Genomic DNA, 18,800 nt, shown 5'->3' with positions numbered 1-18,800 from the left:
AAAAAATGATATCTATAATATTATAAAAATCAAACTGTTACAGGAAAACCTGTAACAAAATAATCCAACAATATACTAAATAAATCAAATATTTAAAAGCAGTAATCAACAGTAATCCAATCAACTAAACTGAAGAGCCCTGATGAAGCGTGTCCGCTCACCTCGAATACCAACACAAGAACATTATATAGTAATGTTTATTATTTACTTGTACATAGTAAAAAAATGGTTGAAGGAACTGAACAAAGAGAAAATTATTTTATTCGACATTTTCTTCGAAAGTTTATTGAAGTTAAACTATTTTTCAGTTGTTTGAATAAAAAATGAATCTGGAGTTGTTCATATTTTTTTTTTTTTTTTTCCCATATTTTTTGAGATAAAATTGTGTTGTAGCATTTAGTTATGTCTTTAACTTTACACTTATCTTTTGTTCCACGATCATGAAGAAGATCATTCTTACAAAAAATATTGGAGTGCTTGGTCAATTTTCTCAAGAGAAAAAGATTTATTTCTTTAATTTTCAAATCCTCGTAACTGCAGAGACTCGGATAACGGGGACCCCCTGTATCTATACTGCAGAATTGTATGCAATAAAACTAGCCCTAGATAATATAGCCAAGCAGCAATTCAAGCAAGTTCTTACATATACAAACTCCTTAAGTGTAGTCACTACTTCAATCTATTACTTCTTCCCACCATCCCATTCTGAAACAGATCCGGTTTCAATTATATCAACATCAAACATCCAACCAGATGGTCACATTCTGTTGGATCCCTGGCCAAGTTTACATCCCAAGTAATGATCACATGTGCAGATCGTTCTGCTAAACATCCCGATAATGGATCTTTCTGCCATCTAAAAGTGCCATACACTGATTATAGACCCATTATTATTAAAACAGCATGTTGGAATCAATGGGCTGCACTGTGGCAAACTGAAGTGAATAATAAACTATTCCAGATTAAAAAAGAACCTCAACTGTGGACTTCTAGTTTCATGAGAAGCAGGCGAGAAGTCAGTTTGCCATGACTCTGAATCAGTCATTCCTATATAACTCATCTGTTCTTGCTTATGGGTGAGAACCCTACTCAGTTCCTTTTGTCGATCCCAATTAACAATCAAACATATTCTCATAGAATGCCCTCAAATTCAAGAATTCAAAAATAAATTTTTTTTTCTCAATCCAACTTTTAGAAACCTTTAACTTTACAACACATACTTGGCAGTAATGCAGATTTTGAAGCTCTGTTTCAATACAGGCACTTCCTGGCTTACATAATACTGACTTATGGAAATTCGACTTGAGGGGAACAAAGAGGTGCCCTTACTTAGCAAGTCTTGGTAAGAGCACCCCTTCAGTTTTGCAAATTGCAGCGTCTGGAGATTTAGGCACCTGTGAGGTGATATGATTGATGTGTTTAAGGCTTTGAGTGGATTGAGCAAGCGCAATGCTGATGGGATTCTTTCCTCTTGCTTGCACTATGGACATAACGAAGCATAGAATTTGTTAACAAAGGAAGGAAGGTTGCAGAATAGATGTGCAGAAGGAAAAACTTGACAAATTATTGGAGGGAAAAGATAGGTGAAATGGCAAGTGTTTTTTTTTTTTTTTTTTTTTTTTTTTTGCTGGTGGTTTATAAGCGTCTGGAAGTATAAGCTTCTCGTACATCATATGCCACAAGTAATGCCAATGCTATAATTAATGTTATGTTTTTTTTTTTTTTTTTTTTTATATCTCTTTTGTTAGTAGGTCAGAATTAATTGATGAAATGGGGTTACTACCAGAAATCTGTCTAATTACTTGTTGGGAGTTTAAAAAAAAAAAAAATTGCCTTGAATAATGCTGTGAAAGTGTGCATTACTTGATTATCTTATATTACTCGAATCTCTCCTCTCCTTTCCTCCTGTGTACTTTTTCTCTAATCTCCCTTTTGCTTCTTGGGCTTTTGTTTTTTTGGAAAGATGGAGGCATGTGTTAATTCACTTTATGACAGAGCGGATTTGCCACTTTGCAGAGACAGGTCTGCCATAACACATTGGCCTAAATGGACTCATAGGTGCCAATCTTTTAGGGTTACTTCCTCTTTTGTGTTTTTTGTTGTTGTTATAAGTATGCTATTGTTTTTATTTATGTACAATAAAATCTATATTTACTTTTAAAATTAATGGTTGCATTACTCACTAAAAATATGTATTTACAAACTATAAGAAGGTACATGATATTCTTAGCCAAGTTTTCTTAAGACAGGTCTGGGAAGTGTGGATAGAGTTTTCCCTGTGAGAGAGTCTAGGTTTTACACCTTTCATAACATGCATATGAAATATTTATGTTACATTTTTGTATAACTTACTATTCATACCTTGTATAAGTTGCTATTCTTAAACAACTTTCTATTCACGTCTCATTATTTACTTTCAGATGTACCAACAGCTCCAGAAGGTCCATTAGATGTTACGGATATTTACAAAGATCGATGTAAATTAGCTTGGAAGCCTTGTAAAGATACTGGAGGTATGCCTTTGCTGCACTACTTAGTTGAGAGACAAGATTTGGGGGCACGCAGTGGATGGTCTGAAGTTGCAACAACACAAGATACAAAATATGATGTTACAGATCTTGTTGCTAAAAAGGAATACAAATTTAGAGTAAGAGCTGTAAATAAGAAAGGAGCCTCAGAACCACTGGTTGCACCAAAAACAACTTTAGCAAAAGATCCTTATGGTAATTATGTCTATATAACTGGTTTATGGATACTTGCCAATATAATTTTATTATACTATTCAGTTTTTGAGCATTATTATTTAATCGACATGTGGTAGTTTCATAGTTACGTTGAATATGCATTTTTTGTCAGTAAATTAAATTTATGAAGATTATTTGATTAGTTACTAGCCTAGCATGGAAGGAGTTGGTTGATGTTGGCTTTACATTATTTTATGATATGGTCTCCTTGTAACTCACTTCACTTCACTTTTGCCAGCAATGCTCTAGATTCATGATCTAGTTTTTTAGTTGCTTTCTTGAACGTTCTGAGGAGTGTCAGCTGCTCTCACCTCATTTTCTGACCCCGAGTGCTAGGCAATAGTTTCCAAGCAAGCAATTTTCTAGTATTTTTCTAGGGCGAGTACTAGCTTTTTTCATAAACCCTCCTCCGCTCACAACATTACTGCCTCTCTCGCCAGCAACGTTACTGCCTCCCTCACCAGCAATGTCACTGCTTTACCCACTAGCATCGTCGCTTGCAACGTTACTGCTACCTCCACTAGCAATGTTACAGCCTCCTTATTTTCTGATCGCTTGGTCACTGGATTGTGATGATTATCCATCACCAGAGAAAACAGGCTCACATCATACTGACACCCGTAAAAGGGAACACGATATAGGTCTTTCAAAAAAGAATGAGAACGGAATCTAACAAATCAGAACCACCAGCCTTTCTGATAATGCATTCATTATCAACGCAGGCGGTAAGCAGACTCTTACGCTTTGTTATTCAGAGATGTCTTGAGAATGCAGCAGGTACACCAGAAATGGTAAAGCGACTTCAGTCAGGAGACCTATTAATTGAGACTACACAAGCAAAGCATTCTGAATTATTATTAAAAATGTCCTCTATAAGTGGAATCCGAATCAAAGTGATGCCACATAACACACTGAACTCCTCAAAAGGAGTGAAAAGTGAATGGGAACTATTGAATATCACTGAGGAGGAGATTAGCATTAGCATTAGTAGAGGCATATGATGCAAGAAAGCAAGCTTATGCAGCATCAGCCAAAAAAAAACCACTCCAATTTCACCCCTCCGTTTGTTCGAATTACCTGTCCAGTTGAGCCTTAAATTTATTTAGGCTATCAACTTCCACAACAAGGGATGGAAGTCTGTTCCACCAATCAACCACCCGCTGGCTAAAGCAAATTTCCACACATCTATCCTACATGTCTTTCCTCAATTTGAATTTGTGCCCTCTCAGCTGATTATTCAGAGCAGGGGGAAGAATCCCATCAGCATTGAGCATGCTCAAACCATTCAAGGCTTTATACACCTCTATCAGATCACCTCACCGGTGCCTAGTCTCCAGACACTGTGATTTGCAAAACTTAAGACTTTCTTCGTAAGAGCAACCCTTTGTTTCATTCACTAATCTTGTTGCCCTTCTCTGTACTCTTTCCAGCAATTCTACATCCTTCTTGAAATGAGGCCTCCAGACCTGTATACAGTACTCAAGGTGTGGCCTGATCATTGCCTTATACAAGGGAATAATCACTTCCTTATCCCTGCTAGAAAAATTCCTGTATATCATTGACAAGACACCATGAGCTACTCTTGCAGCCCGTCTGCACTGCTCAGAAAACTTCATATCTGCCTGCACAATTACCCCCAGGTCCTTTTCATTCTCTACCACTGTCAGTGTAGTACCACAGAGTTGATACGTTATTCTGGGGTTACTGTTTCCCATATGTAGTACTTTACATTTGTCAATGTTAAACTTCATTTGCCACCTCTCAGCCCATCTGCTCAACCTTTCCAGATCCTGTTGCAGCAGCATACTGTCAGTAGTGTCCTTAACAACCCTGCCAACCTTTGTATCGTCTGCAAACTTGTTAGTTTGTTAGCCACCTGAGCAGGATCCTCAACTGTTGAACCATCAATATCCAGAGGACCAATCTGATTCATCCCTTTCCTTCTAGAGTTTACACAGGTAAAGAATTCTTTTCTGTTTTTCTTTGCATCCTTTGCCAAGGATTTCTCATAATCTGCCTTTGCCTGCCTAATCTCCTTTGTGACTTGGTTACAGACCAGCTTATATCTATCATAGGCTTCCATGTCACCCATTAATTTATATGTATCCCCTGCATTTTTCTTCTCTGCCATATGTCTCATTAGTTCATCTGTTTTATGACCAGCACTTCAAAAAGCTTCATTTAATTAGACCTCCCCCCACCACCAAGCAGCCGCTCACTACCTTTCCCATAACACCACCAGGTGGGAGGACATTTAAAATGTATGTTTTTGTAATCTGCAAGAAATGATGCAGTGGTGGCTTTGAAACTTGTGTTGTTAAAACAGCTACTGAAAATCAACACTGAGATCTCAATTATTCATAGACAATGAAAAGTAACGTTTTGGGAAATAAACAGGCAACTTTCAAAATTTCTCCTTATTCTAAATCTGAAATGCTTTGCAGCATTTCCAGTTTGACCAGCAATTAAACCATTTTCTTCTTGATTATGTTATTGGTTAAAAGTCAATTTAAATCAAAGAATACCCTTTTTGAAGGTAAGCACTATGAATTGTAGTTGATTGGAAAATCAAATCAAAAAGCATTTCTTACTTACTTTTTTCCAATGGGGTCTCAGGCACCCACACACCTGCTAATGAATAATGGTGTTCTTTTGGAGGGGTGGTGGTGACAAGTGCTGATTGAACTGTGTTGTAATTGGGGGACAGATTTGCAGCAGAGTCCAAAATATCCATTCCTGGGGCTGAATTGTTTCTAGAGAGCATCGCTTAGTATTATGCTGGCACGTGAATAATCGACAAACCTCTAGAGTAGGCATATTGTTGTGATGGCTCTCTGCATGCCTAATGGGTCCTCTGACTTATTACTGTATAGGAAATTAACTCTTTATTGGGCATTCACTGCTGTTTATCAGTGCGGTCTCCATAATCAGACTGTATTCTAAATTATTAATGACAGTTCCCAGTACTGATTATTGCAGTTTTTGATTTAATGTTTTGATTTAAGTCCCATTACACCTGGAAGATAATGTGTCATATGATAATGTGCTAACCCCAGGGGCTTACATCTGGTGAGTATGAGCTTTGCACACCCAGGGTCCTGAGCTGAATATCATCATTCCTCTCTTTCTTGGTGATTCCTCTCTGTCTCTCAGGGTAACTTGGAAATTTTTTTTTTGGCTTGTGTAGCCTAATCCTCAGGCTTCCTTGCACTATATTACTAATAATAATAATAATAAAATAAAATTTGCTAATAGGGAAGGAATGTGAAGTCCTTATCCTCGGTGTTACCCTAGGTAATGGGAATTAGCTGAAAATTGGATTTCCTACAAAGCTATTTTTTTTCTTTCTTTTTTTTTTTTTTTAAATATCATCCATGATAAATTGCATTGGGTAAAATTTATATTTGCTGTTTAGATGAACCGTCTAAACCTGGTAATGTTGAAGTTACTGACTGGGACAGAGATCGAGTTGACCTTAAATGGACAAAACCAGAAAATGATGGTGGTGCACCAATCACTGGCTTCATCATTGAATATAAAGATAAATTTTCTCAAGACTGGACTGTGGGACCTGTAAGTCTGTTTTATCTTCTCACAATAGTTCCATTCTAATTAAATAATTACAAAATTATATTAACTTTTACTTGAATTTGTTTAAAATTTAAATTTATTTGAATTCTACATGCAAAAATAAATTTTACAATTGGAATATGTTGATATTTGTGATATATATGTGGAATTTTGTGTACGTGCGTGTGTGTGTGTGTTGAAAAGAATAACAAGGAAGTGAAAACAAGAAGACAGAAAAATGGAAAAAAAGTGGAAGTAGTCTAGTGCAGTCATGGTCATCATATTTATCTCTTATTGTGCATAACTTTTTTTTGTTACCTTCTATCTCCCTCATTTTTTTTCACTTTATATATAATATATATTACGATAGTAATAGTGAGTTAAAACCAGGAAAAGTGAGGAGATAAAAATAAATAAATAAGATATAGCAAATACATTATTTCCATCATTATATTTATATTTATTAAAAAAAAAAAAAGTATGTATATATATACAGTAAACCCCCGCTATTTGCGGGGATTACGTTCCTGAGAAATGCCGCGAATACCGAAAACGCGAATACTGAGTTATGGCTCCCATAGTAATAAAGGGGTTCCGTTCCAAAGTATGAAATATATAAGAAAAACTAGTCTAAAATTTTGTCTATGTATGTATTATACGTACCTTCATAATATGACTATGTACATGGACAGTACATAGTGAAATGCAAGCATATGGCATCGAAATGAAAATAAGAAACAATTTAATATTAAATGTAATATTTATTAGAAATTTCAAACTGCGCCTTTGCTATCTAAAAAACTTATCCCGCCAGTGCTATCACCAGTTTCGCTAAAGTGTTGATAAAGGAGTTTTGCCTTTTCACGAATGATGAGTGAACTTAACGGAATTTTATTTTGAGTTCGGTCTTCTATCCACAGATTTAAAGCTTTTTCCATTTTTTCTAATTTAACATCACGAGTTACAGAGCAAATTTTTGAAGCAATTAGCGCATTTTCACGGACACTACGGTGGATTTTTTCTTCCGATTTTTTGATTGACCGTACCATTGACTCATTGATTTTATAATGTTTTGCCACCGAGGAGACACTTTCACCATTAGAAATTTTGTCTAATAACTCAATTTTATTCGCTAATGTCATCACCTTCTTTGATCTTTTCACATTTCCCTTGTTATTCGTAGCCATATTTTTGTACAGCTTAGAAAGAACTTGTTCACAACAAAATCACTTTTTTTTCCTTTAACACACTCGAAAAAGTCTGTTTTACACTGCAAAATGGTAGATTTATCACTTTTGTATGCATATCAATTTATAAATTGATAAATTTATTCAATTTATAAGCATATAAATTAAAAGCAAACGACGAAACCTTCCATGACAAGCGCATAACACATACTGAACAAGGATTAGCGAGAAACATCCACACTCGCGATTTTGTCACTCCTCTTCCCCACTCACTGAGCGCTGTTTTGACCGGGAAAGATAATTTTAGTCACGCCCATGTTTTTTTATGGCGGAAAATGCTCACAGCGCTTTAAAATTCACATTTTTTCAGGTTTCATTTTATATTAAATCAGCGACCGCGAATATACGAAACCGCGAATACAGATACCGCGAATAGCGGGAGTTTACTGTATATATACACAGTAAGTGCCAGTTATAGTGATCACGTTTGCAAATTGAATTTTGACTCTAATAAATGGCAATTATAATATACAAAAATCAACGAATGTTTTTATTGTTTTATGGTTGTGACCTCTAGAAATGTGACCTACAGAAGTGTGCTTTAGAAAAATATCACAGAGGTGTTCAAAATTGATTCTTATAACCAAAGATGTGATTCTAATAAACAATGAAAGTGCAGTGCATTTTATCGATTTCAATCGGTTCTTTGAAATTTGATTCTCCAAAGTGGCTGATTCTAATAACCAGTGATCACTATAACCAGTGCTTACTGCGTATATTTGTCTCTTTCAGAGCTAATAATTGACATAGATATAGACCAATATTGTCCCAGAAATTTTAATTGCATGTGTGTTTAAATTTAACCTGCTCCTTATGAAAAGCAAACAGCATTATTAATTTCACCTTTCAATAAGCATAACAATTATAATTTGGAGATTTTTTTTTTTTTTTTCGGAGAAGCTTTAAAGGAAAGTTATATTAAAAAAATATATATATATATATATATATATATATATTTTTTTTTTTTCGTATAGTTTAAGTACAATTAGTAAAATAGGTAAGATATATTTTATATAGGATAAGCTGGTAGCTACTTAACCCTATAATAGCCATAACTGGTCCATGAGGCCAAACCTAGTAAAGGATGTAATTAGTCAAAGTAAAAGTAAAAATAATGTCTTAAAAATAAAAAAAAAAATGTAAAAATGCTGTCTTAGCTATCGGTCGGGCTAAAGTCATCGAGCCTGTTAACAACAAAATTATTTTCTAACTTTAATTATACTTATCCATTTATCGCATAAATTACCTTTTGACCGTGTTAAACAGGCAGATGATATCAGAAACTGATAGCCGGGTTAATTGTAGGGGGACATATTGAAAGGGTTAGCCCTTGATAAAGTCCCTTTCAGTGTGTCCTATTACCTATAATTGACTTGATATATATTATTATTATGTTTGTTAATTGTTTTATTTTTATTTTTATTTAATAATAAGACTGATGACTGATTTAGACTGATGTAATGTTCTATCTAGATATGTATAGATGGCATTAATCAGATCTTGTTTAGTTTACTTTACATAAGTTATTTATTAATTTTCTATATTTTATATATATAAATATATATATATATACAAAGTATATATATGTATGTATGTATGTATACAGGGTGATTCACTACCAGTGCGACAAACTTGCAGGAGGTGTAGGGGACACAAAGACAAATCAGAATCACATAGCATTGCAGGGTCCGAAATGCCTTCGTCATGCGGTAGAGGACGTTGAATGGGAGGTCATGTGAACAGTGATCCCGCTGGAAGTCAGCATTTGCGAACCATTTCTGTTGAAGAAACCAAGCAGCAAAAGTCCTCCGGAGTGGATAATCCGCAGGCTCCATTGATTGGACGCGTTGCAGATGGTATGAACTCATTTGGTTTGTTGACAGTATCCTCCATACAGTGAATTGGGAAATACCCAATCGTTGGCCTATCACTCGAGTACTCGTACTCGGATTGCCTTCTGCAAGATGTAGGACATTCTCCTCATTGTCTGGCATCCTCGTCATTCGCTCTCAATTCATGGTACCTCTCGTGAAGCAACCAGTCTCATGTAACCTTCTCATCATACGATTAAAATCGTATGATGAGGAGCACGCCTGTGCGGGAAACGTTCCTGGTATAAGCACAGAGCGGCGCGCCCATTACAGTCCGCAGCTCCATACGCGAGGTGCATGTCGGCCAGTTCAACGTTTGAATACTTGTCCATCCTACTGCCTCGGGAACCGGTTTGCAAATGCTGACTTCCAGCGGGATCGCTGTTCACGCGACCTCCCGTTCAACATCCTCTACTGCATGACAAAGGCATTTCGGACCCTGCAATGCTATGTGATTCCGATTCACCTTTGTGTCCCCCTACACCTCCTGCAAGTTTGTCACACTGGTAGTGAATCACCCTGTATATATTTATAATGTTTAACTGCTAATTTTAGTCTTTTATCACCGTGATGGATAAACTTTCATGTTAATGTGCATTAATGCTATTGCTGGTTTTACAATTATACATTATACACACATTAATCGCATTGTGCATAAATTTTATTTGATTTATGGTTTTTATTTAGAGTGGGAGGCATTTCAGTCATTAAGGCCTAACTGTCTACCTAGAAATTGGTGTGCTAGCAGTGGTCGGTTGGCCAATTGTTACATGTTGAATTTAAATTTAAATTGCTAATAGAATTATTACAAGACAATAATAGGTTAGTGGAAATAATAATAAGGAAAAGTTAGGAGAAATTAAGGAAAAAGATTAAGGAAAAATTAGGGAACAAAATTACATTCTTTCACATGGTTGTCTCTCTGCTACTTCCTCAGGGGCTTTGAGCAGACAGATAGCAAATATTAAAAGAATGTCTCATGCATACCTGCTTTTGTAGTCCCAATAGCAGTTTTACTAGATCTTTATCATATTAAGTTTTTAGTTTTAGGTATGTTTTTAATTTCTGAAATCCTAATTATTTGGTGTTAACAGTAAACTGGGATTGGGACCCAAAGCCCAACAGGTTGCTTCAATATAAAATACGATACGCATTTACCTCTAACCTTTGTGGACTGTGGTCAATACAAAAAGCCTTAAGGTAGTTCAAAATTTCGATTTTATAGATGGTTTACTGACAGCCTAGGTTCCAGGCTAACACCATAGGATTCTGTTGTGTTTTCATGCCCTCTGGTCTAATTTAGCATGTTTGTCAGTAAACGTAATTATACTTTAATTAATTAATCGATTTATTTATTGTTTGCTGGTATTAAGAATTACATATTAAGTTTGCTGGTATTAAGAATAAGAATTAAGAATTACATATCTAAAAGATATTAAGATTGGGGTAAATGCATATAGGGACTTATTTAATAACACTTATTAAATTTTATATATATAATATTCATGTATTCTCCTTTAAAACCCCCTCAACGTGGGCACCTGTATGTGGAGGGGACCTGCCAGTGATGCTGCTGGTCCTCCAGATTAGCATCCCTGGGATCCAGCACCCACAGCCTAGGTTCCCGGCTAACACCATAGGATTCTGGTGTGTTTGCCATGCACCAAAACCCTTGGAAATTCAGAAAAGGGGAACCTGATGGTTGAGGGGCCCAACTTCAACACCACTTTGGCCCCTGCTTTCACAAGACTGTTTGTCCTGGATGGCCCGGCTAGGATCAATCAGCTAGTGAGTTTGCCTGCAAGGGTCAACTGTGTCAATGCCATTGCCCCTACCCTCATGGTCCTTTGGACCGTGAGGTGGGGGCATGGCATTCAGGCTGGCAGCAGTGTGGGTATTGTGTCTGGGCAGCATTGGAATCCCAAGTGCATTTATTGCTTGCCAGGTAGTGGGTGTCCCATCTGGGCTCCATGGCAGGTGTGGAGCCCGGTCACTGAACCAATTCAAAAACACTCATGAATAAAACTATTTCTTCTTCTGAGGCCCCAACCCAGTCCCTAACTGAAAAAAAATAATTTAGAAACAGACAATGCCACTGCAGCAAAGAGACCATGAACTGATGTTATGTCAAGTCCCATTTCCAGATTTTTGATCATGCATTCCAACACCAAGAAACCTATTGGAAAAATGTTGCCCTTTTTTCATTCAGAAGGGTTTAGAGGGGTTAGCAGGTTCCCCTAAAACAATTAAGAGGATTCATTCTGGAGACTTCTTAATTGAAACCAAAACTGACAGGCACTCTGAGCAGCTACCCCGAGCAACATCAATCGGAGGAATACCAGTTACAGTGACACCACACAGAACTCTAAATTCATCAGGGAGTGTCATCTCAGAATGGAACCTCCTTGAGATTACTGAGAAGGAAATCCTCTCTGAACTGAAGCCACAGGGAGTGATAACTGTTAAAAGAATTTCTATGTGTAAGGATGGGAAATTAGTACCAATTAGAAACATCATCCTTACATTTAATTCTACAATGTCTCCAAATTCGATTAAAGCCGGGTACATAAATTGCAATGTAATTTAAATTTATGTACCCGGCTTTAATCGAATCATACATTCCAAACCCATTGCGACATTTTAAATGCCAGAAATATGGGCATTCACAGATGGCCTGTTATGGAGCACCTGCTTGTGCTCGGTGCAATGCAAAAGATTATGAAAGCAATGCATGTACAGCCACCAAACCTACTTGTGTCAACTGTAAATGTGAGCACCCTGCATACTCAAGGGCATGCCAGCAGTCAAAACAAGAAAAGCAGATACAGTGACACAAGACAGAGCTGAATACTCCTTATTCCTTATAGGTGATCTGACCGACATATCATTGATAGGTGCAATATGGCCCTAGTAGCCCTTGCACCAGAAATACCAATACCTTATAGGTCTTGATACCTTTTATGTTTGGGGGTGTTATTAAAAAAAATAAATAACTGTGGACTGACTTCACTATGTTTAAACATATACAGTCCAGGACATACAATTATGGACTTATTCATTTCTTAGCTCAGGAAATGATTTTGGTATCAGGTGATGTGACACTATTAGCATTAAGCATGTAGAGGTTTATGAAGAATTATATTGATGAGATTTATTTAATATATGAAATTACTGATAATACTTTTGCTTATGGACAGGAAATTCCCCCAGACAAACTTGAAGGTAGAGTAGAAGACCTAAAAGAGGGGGTAGCATATCAGTTTCGTGTTCGAGCTGTTAACAAAGCAGGTCCTGGCGAACCAAGTGATCCAACTAAACCTATTATTGCCAAGCCCAGATTTGGTGAGTACAAATCCTATGATATGAAAATTGAAATGTTGAAAGAGCATCAATGTATCTAAAAGTAATTACACTAGCTGCTTAATTACTGCAATATTTTGTTAGTTTAATTCTTACATTTAATAGTGACCCATGTTGAATACTTTTTCAAAGGTTGAATTATTCAACTTGAATCTTGTAAGATGAATTATTCAACTTGAATCTTATAACAAATCATGACTCAGATGGAAATGGCTATAGGTGATTCCTGTATATGTTGTGAGTTCATTCTTAACATATTCGTTTAGCTAACTTGTTGAGTATGTGCAACAGGTTACATTCATTGCTTTATATAACCTGTTGCATGTATTCAGAGGTCAAACAGTTGTTAATTTTAGCTTAACTGACGATTCTTTTCTTTGTTCCCGATGTAAGGAGTGTATATTAAATTAAAACTTGGTACATTAAGAGATGAATTTGAGTTGCTGAGAAAGTGGGTGCATGCCTTAGAGGAAAATTTAACAGGAAGCTCATCAGGGGCTGAAGTATCTAGTAACCTGCCAGGTGATACTCCCCTGATTTGGGTCCAGATAGAATAGATAAGTGTGTGCTTAATACTTTGGTTCAAAGACATAATTTTACTGGGTGATTCCATTTACGGGGTACCACTTCTTGTAATAAGGATAAATAGGCTAGAACCATGGTGTGTTTGCTGGAAGTAACAATTGATGATGTTACCAAGAGAATACTGCACTTTTGGTCAGAATACATGTGTGTCTAAAATTCAACTCAAGTACAATGGAGACAATTATATGCTAAATGCTTTGTGTATTAGCTAAAGATATGAGGGATTCTGCAAGACTTTTGGGAAGAGTGGGAGAAATTTTATTGGGATGGCCCACATTTGTAGATGGAAGGAACCTATTTTGTAGAGATGGAATTTTGTAAAGACAGTAATCTGAGTGTGTTATCAATAAACTGAGTGAATTCAAACTCCTGGCTAAGACAACTGACACTGATATAATTAGAGCTATAGACATAATAAAGTAAACATCGTTTCACCCAGAAATAAGGGATAATGCATTTCTCTATGGTATGTATAATGTATTGAAGAGGATAGACAAGATAGAATGAGTGAGAGAGATATGTTTCTTATCAAAAGCAGCTTGAGCATGACTTAAGCTTTTCCAGATTCAGAACTTGCCTATGGAAAATCTGTGTGGTGTGTTAGATGGAAAGGTAAAATGAAAGTCGGGATATTCCAGAAGATTATGAAGGGTATGATGAGAGCTTCCACATGCACATTCATCTAATACAAAAATTGGCTAAGAGTATATGTCATGTTGTGATTTTTGTCAGCTGAAATGCTTCAGTTGCACAACGTTTTATTGAGTTTACATGTTTGAAAGACACAGCAAAACCAACAATGTAATTACAAAACTTGATGTGACTACATAAGGAACAAGAATGCAGTTATCAAGAGTACAGAACTGTGGTTATCTAGGATTAATCATCATGGAAATGAATTATTAAATCTCAAGAAACCTTCATCAGTAGCTTTAGTAAAAATAGAATATGGGAGCAAAATTTTGGAAGCATAACTGGCAGAGGCACATGACATTCACAGTCCAACCTAAATAAAATAAGGAGATGAAACTTATACTCCTTGATTTCTATATTAAGACTGAACTGAGTAAAATAGCAGTGTCTAGTGAACTGACTAATCTTCTAAATTTTGATGATCTTAAATTATATAGAAATTATCCAAAGGCCATTACAATCTCAGTCTTTCCTGATTGTAACAAAAAATCAAGTTACAATTCTCTGTCAGTGGATCCAGGTGGGAATGAACTTGAGGAACAGCCAAAGACTGACATCTTCAAGCATTATCTCCTTGAACTAGGCAGTTTCTAACAACAGCCAAGAATGAACAGAAACCCATGCACTCTCATATAGGGCCTGAAGAAAGCAACCGACTTAATCACCAGCCAATGAAAGTGAAGTTTCACAATCACAGGAACAAAATTTACCATGTAAAGATATGACAAGATGTGAGGTACTGTCAACATGGGAAATGCTTTCCTTGCAACAACAATTTAAAAGGCATCCTTAATCCCCACCCTCCCATACCCAACTTCTCACATATCGCATATTGACAGTACTTCACATCATGTCATACTTCAGTTGCATTTCTTATCTATACAAGGTCCAGAATTCATTCTCAGTGCACATCCAAATTTATAGGTCTGGAGGCCACATTTTAGGAAGATGCATATCTGTTAGAATGGGTGCAGAAAAGCGAAACAACAAGATTAGACAATGACACAAAAGGGCACTCTTACCAAGAACAATTTCAGTTTTGCAAATTGTAACATCTGGAAACTAGGCATCTATGAGGAGACTTGATCGAAGTGTTTAAGGCCTTAAATAGATTTAATAGATTAAATGCAGATGACATCCTAACTCTTGCTAGGATGGCACACATGAGTGACATAAATTGAAGCTGGAAGAGAGTGGGAACGAGATTAGCTCAGTCAGTGCGGGCGAAGTTTTTACAGCTCCAGCAAATAGAGAAGTTTTCTTAAATTTTTACCATTTTATTGACTAAATTGGCATATGAATTTATTTTATATAAGTAGCTTTATATTCCTAGTTACAATACCTAGTTTATTTTGAACTTAGATAGAGATTTTGTGGTTTATTACTTAGTATCGGTAAAACTTGTACTGTTCAAAAATTGCCTCTGTTGCGTAGTATCAATATGGAATAGCATTACATATATCTCGAACTTGATAGCGGAAGGCATAACATAAAACTTGATAGGGGAAGGCATAATATAAAACTAGATAGCATAATACATAGCACTGTAGTAAGAATCTGTTAGCTTAGTTTAGTATTGGCAATTAATCAATTAAATTTATAAATCCTTTTAATTTTTATTGTTAACTAAATTGGATTTAAACGGAAATCATGCCCCAGACTAGAGCAGCAAAGCAACTTGCGCTAAGTAGCGAAAGTGCTGATGTTTGCGGGAGAACCGTAAGGGTTAAATCTGCAACGATGTAATCACAGTCTAAAAAAATTTGCAAAATGCAACATGTTTGTGGATCTCTCTCTCTCGAGCAGGACATGATCTAACCATGGAGGATGTCATTATGTGTGCTAGGTGTAGAGAATGTGAATAAATTAGGCGCCAACTCACTGTTCTGATGGGCATCTATGAGAGCTTGAAGAGTCGGGTTGATGCCCTCGAAGGAATTAAAATGGGGCCCATCAAGTTCTCAGCTGCCCAACCCAACGTCAGAGCACACTTTTATGCATTGGGCAACACAGGGGCAACCTTCAGGTCAGAATGAGCTGATCCCACAGGAGCTAGTTATTGTTGGTGACTTAATTGTCAGGGAAACTGGAAATATATTGTGCAAAAAGGATAGGTGGAACAGGATAAGGGTATGTCTCCCAGGAGCAAAAGTTGATGACATTGTAGAGCAGATTTCATCTTTTAAGGGCACAAAATGTGATATCGTTGTACTCGTTGGCACTAATGACATTAAGTGTAGGAGATCTACAGATTTACTAATGCTGAAAAAAAGTCACGAGTTTGGGTTAAATTTGAAAGTGTCAGCAATCCTGCCCAGATCAAATAGGGGGAAGTATATGATGAGAGTCTTTTCAATTGCTGCTATACTGCTATGGATAAAGGGATGGTTGAGCCGGAGAAGACAGAGAGTGGTGATTAATGGACACTGCTCTTCGTGGACTAATGTTATTAGTGGAATCCCACAGGGTTCAGTGTTGAGTCCATTGTTGTTTTCTGTATTCATTAATGATATTGATGATGGTATATCAGGCTTAATGTCCACGTTTGCTGATGATACGAAGGTCGGCAGGGTTGTTAATGACACTAATGACAGTACGCTGCTGCAACAGGATCTAGAAAAGTTGAGTAGATGGGCTGAGAGTTGGCAACTGAAGTTTAACATTGACAAATGTAAAATACTGCATATGAATTGCAGTAACCCCAGAGTAATGTATCAACTGTGTGGTACTACACTGACAGAGGTAGAGAGCGAAAAGGACTTGGGGGTAATTGTGCAGGCAGATATGAAGTTTTCTGAGCAATGCAGATGGTTGCAAGAGTAGCCCATGGTGTCTTGTCAATGATATACAGGAATTTTTCTAGCAGGGATAAGGGGGTGATTATCCCCTTCTATAAGGTAATGGTCAGGCCACACTTTGAGTACTATATACAGGTCTGGAGGACTCATTTTAAGAAGGATGTAGAGCTGTTGGAACGAATACAGAGAAGAACAACAAGATTAGTGAATGGGAAAAAAAAGGGTGGCTCTTAGGAAGAAAGGCTTAAGTTTTGCAAATTACAGTGTCTGGAGACTAAGCACCTGGGAGGTGATCTGATTGAGGTGTATAAAGCCTTGAATGGTTTGAGCTTGCTTAATGCTGATGGGATTCTTTCTCTTGCCCAGAATAATCACATCAAATTGAGGAAAGACAGTTGTAGGATAGATGTGTGGAAGTTTGGCTTTAGCCAGCAGGTGGTTGATTGCCAGAACAAACTTCCATTTGTTATTGTAGAAGTTGATAGCTTAAACAGATTCAAGGTAGAACTAGACAAACATTTGGAGTGAGTGGATGGGTGAAATTAGAAGTTTTTTTTTTTTTTTTTGGCTGATGCTATATAAGCTTGCTTTCTTGCATCATGTGCCTTTGTTAATGCTAATGCCATCAATTCGGCCCAGAAGAGATTGTGCAGGGCTCATGGGGTAAATTTTTCTCAGCATAGTTTGTGCTTGTTAACAGTATAGACTGTTTTTACAGAGATGGGATACAATTAAATAGAAGGGGTGCAAGAATATTTGCTGTTGCTATCGAGGCAATGTAGACTAATAGGGTAACAGTAGCCACAAGCAGAGGTGAAATGATTCTTGCACTGCATCTATTGGAATGAGCAGCAGCCCAGAAAGCCAGTTGCTGGGGATTTCAGGAACTGCTGGGGATCATGAAACAAGTAAATACATGGGCTGTGTTAGGGTAATTAAGAGTAAGAACAAGTGCATGTATACTTGCATGTACACTAATGCTAGGAGTATAGTAAATAAATTTGATGAATTTGAAAGTTCTGGTTAAGACATCCAAGGCAGATATTGTTGGGATTTCAGAGACTTGGTGCCACTCAGATATAAGGGATGCAGAATTGGAATTTGGGGAGTACAATGTGTACAGAAAGGATTAACGGGATAGGAAAGGAGGAGAGGGTTATACTGTTAATTAAGAAACACATAAAATCTAAGGAAGTGCATGATAAAATCTAAGGAAGCATGGGTTTCTCAAGGGGAAGTCTTGTCTGACCAATTTGATGGGATACTATGATGTGGTCACAAAGGAACTGGATGAAAAAAAAATTTGATATCATATACTAGGATTTCAGGAAAGCTTTTGATACTGTTGCACATGGAAGACTACTGTACAAATTGGAACAGTATGGCATTAAAGACAAGTTGCTACAATGGATAAAAGAATGGTTGAGTGGGAGAAGACAGAGTGTGGTGATCAGTGGGTACTGCTCTATGTGGACTAATTTTATTAGTGGTGTCCCTCAAGGGTCGGTGTTGAGTCCATTGATGTTTTCTATATTTATTTATGATGATATTGATGAAGGTATATCAAGCTTAATGTCAAAGTTTGCAGATGATACAAAGTAGAGGCACATGATGCAATAAATCAAGCTTATACAGCATCAGCCAAAAAAAAAAAAAAAAAAAACCCTTCCCATTTTCACTGATCCATCCTTTCTGATCAACTGTTTCCGATGAAATGTAAATCACTCTTTCTCAGAATTTACTTAAAAATTATAATTCTTCATCTATTCCAAGCAGCCTTATACACTACCCCTAAAATCAGTAACAATTCAAGAAGCTAGCCTACCTCTAACATTGAAGGATCTTTATTTGAATTCTTGTAAGTCAACTCAAGTGACCTCATCTAATTTCCTAGTTCTTATTCAGCTACACTATCAGAACTCTTATTTAGGT

At 36.7% G+C, this 18,800-nt stretch overlaps 1 protein-coding gene across 1 annotated transcript in view; it reads left to right on the top strand.

The window, feature by feature from the left end:
* LOC150087120 (twitchin-like) overlaps nucleotides 1–18,800 on the top strand; it is a 3,511,780-nt gene that overhangs the window by 1,019,123 nt on the left and 2,473,857 nt on the right. Inside the window, 3 exon segments of the mRNA XM_090372971.1 lie at nucleotides 2,421–2,723; nucleotides 6,160–6,317; nucleotides 12,630–12,774. Coding sequence (XP_090229097.1) covers nucleotides 2,421–2,723; nucleotides 6,160–6,317; nucleotides 12,630–12,774 — 606 coding nt within the window.

The sequence above is a fragment of the Mastigoproctus giganteus genome, chromosome 4 (assembly GCF_048544385.1).
Source record: "Mastigoproctus giganteus isolate SK-2022 chromosome 4, ASM4854438v1, whole genome shotgun sequence".
In the NCBI taxonomy this organism is placed as follows: Eukaryota; Metazoa; Arthropoda; class Arachnida; order Uropygi; family Thelyphonidae; genus Mastigoproctus; species Mastigoproctus giganteus.
The sequence above is the reverse complement of the archived record's forward strand: the minus strand, read 5'-3'. Positions and strand labels throughout refer to the sequence as shown.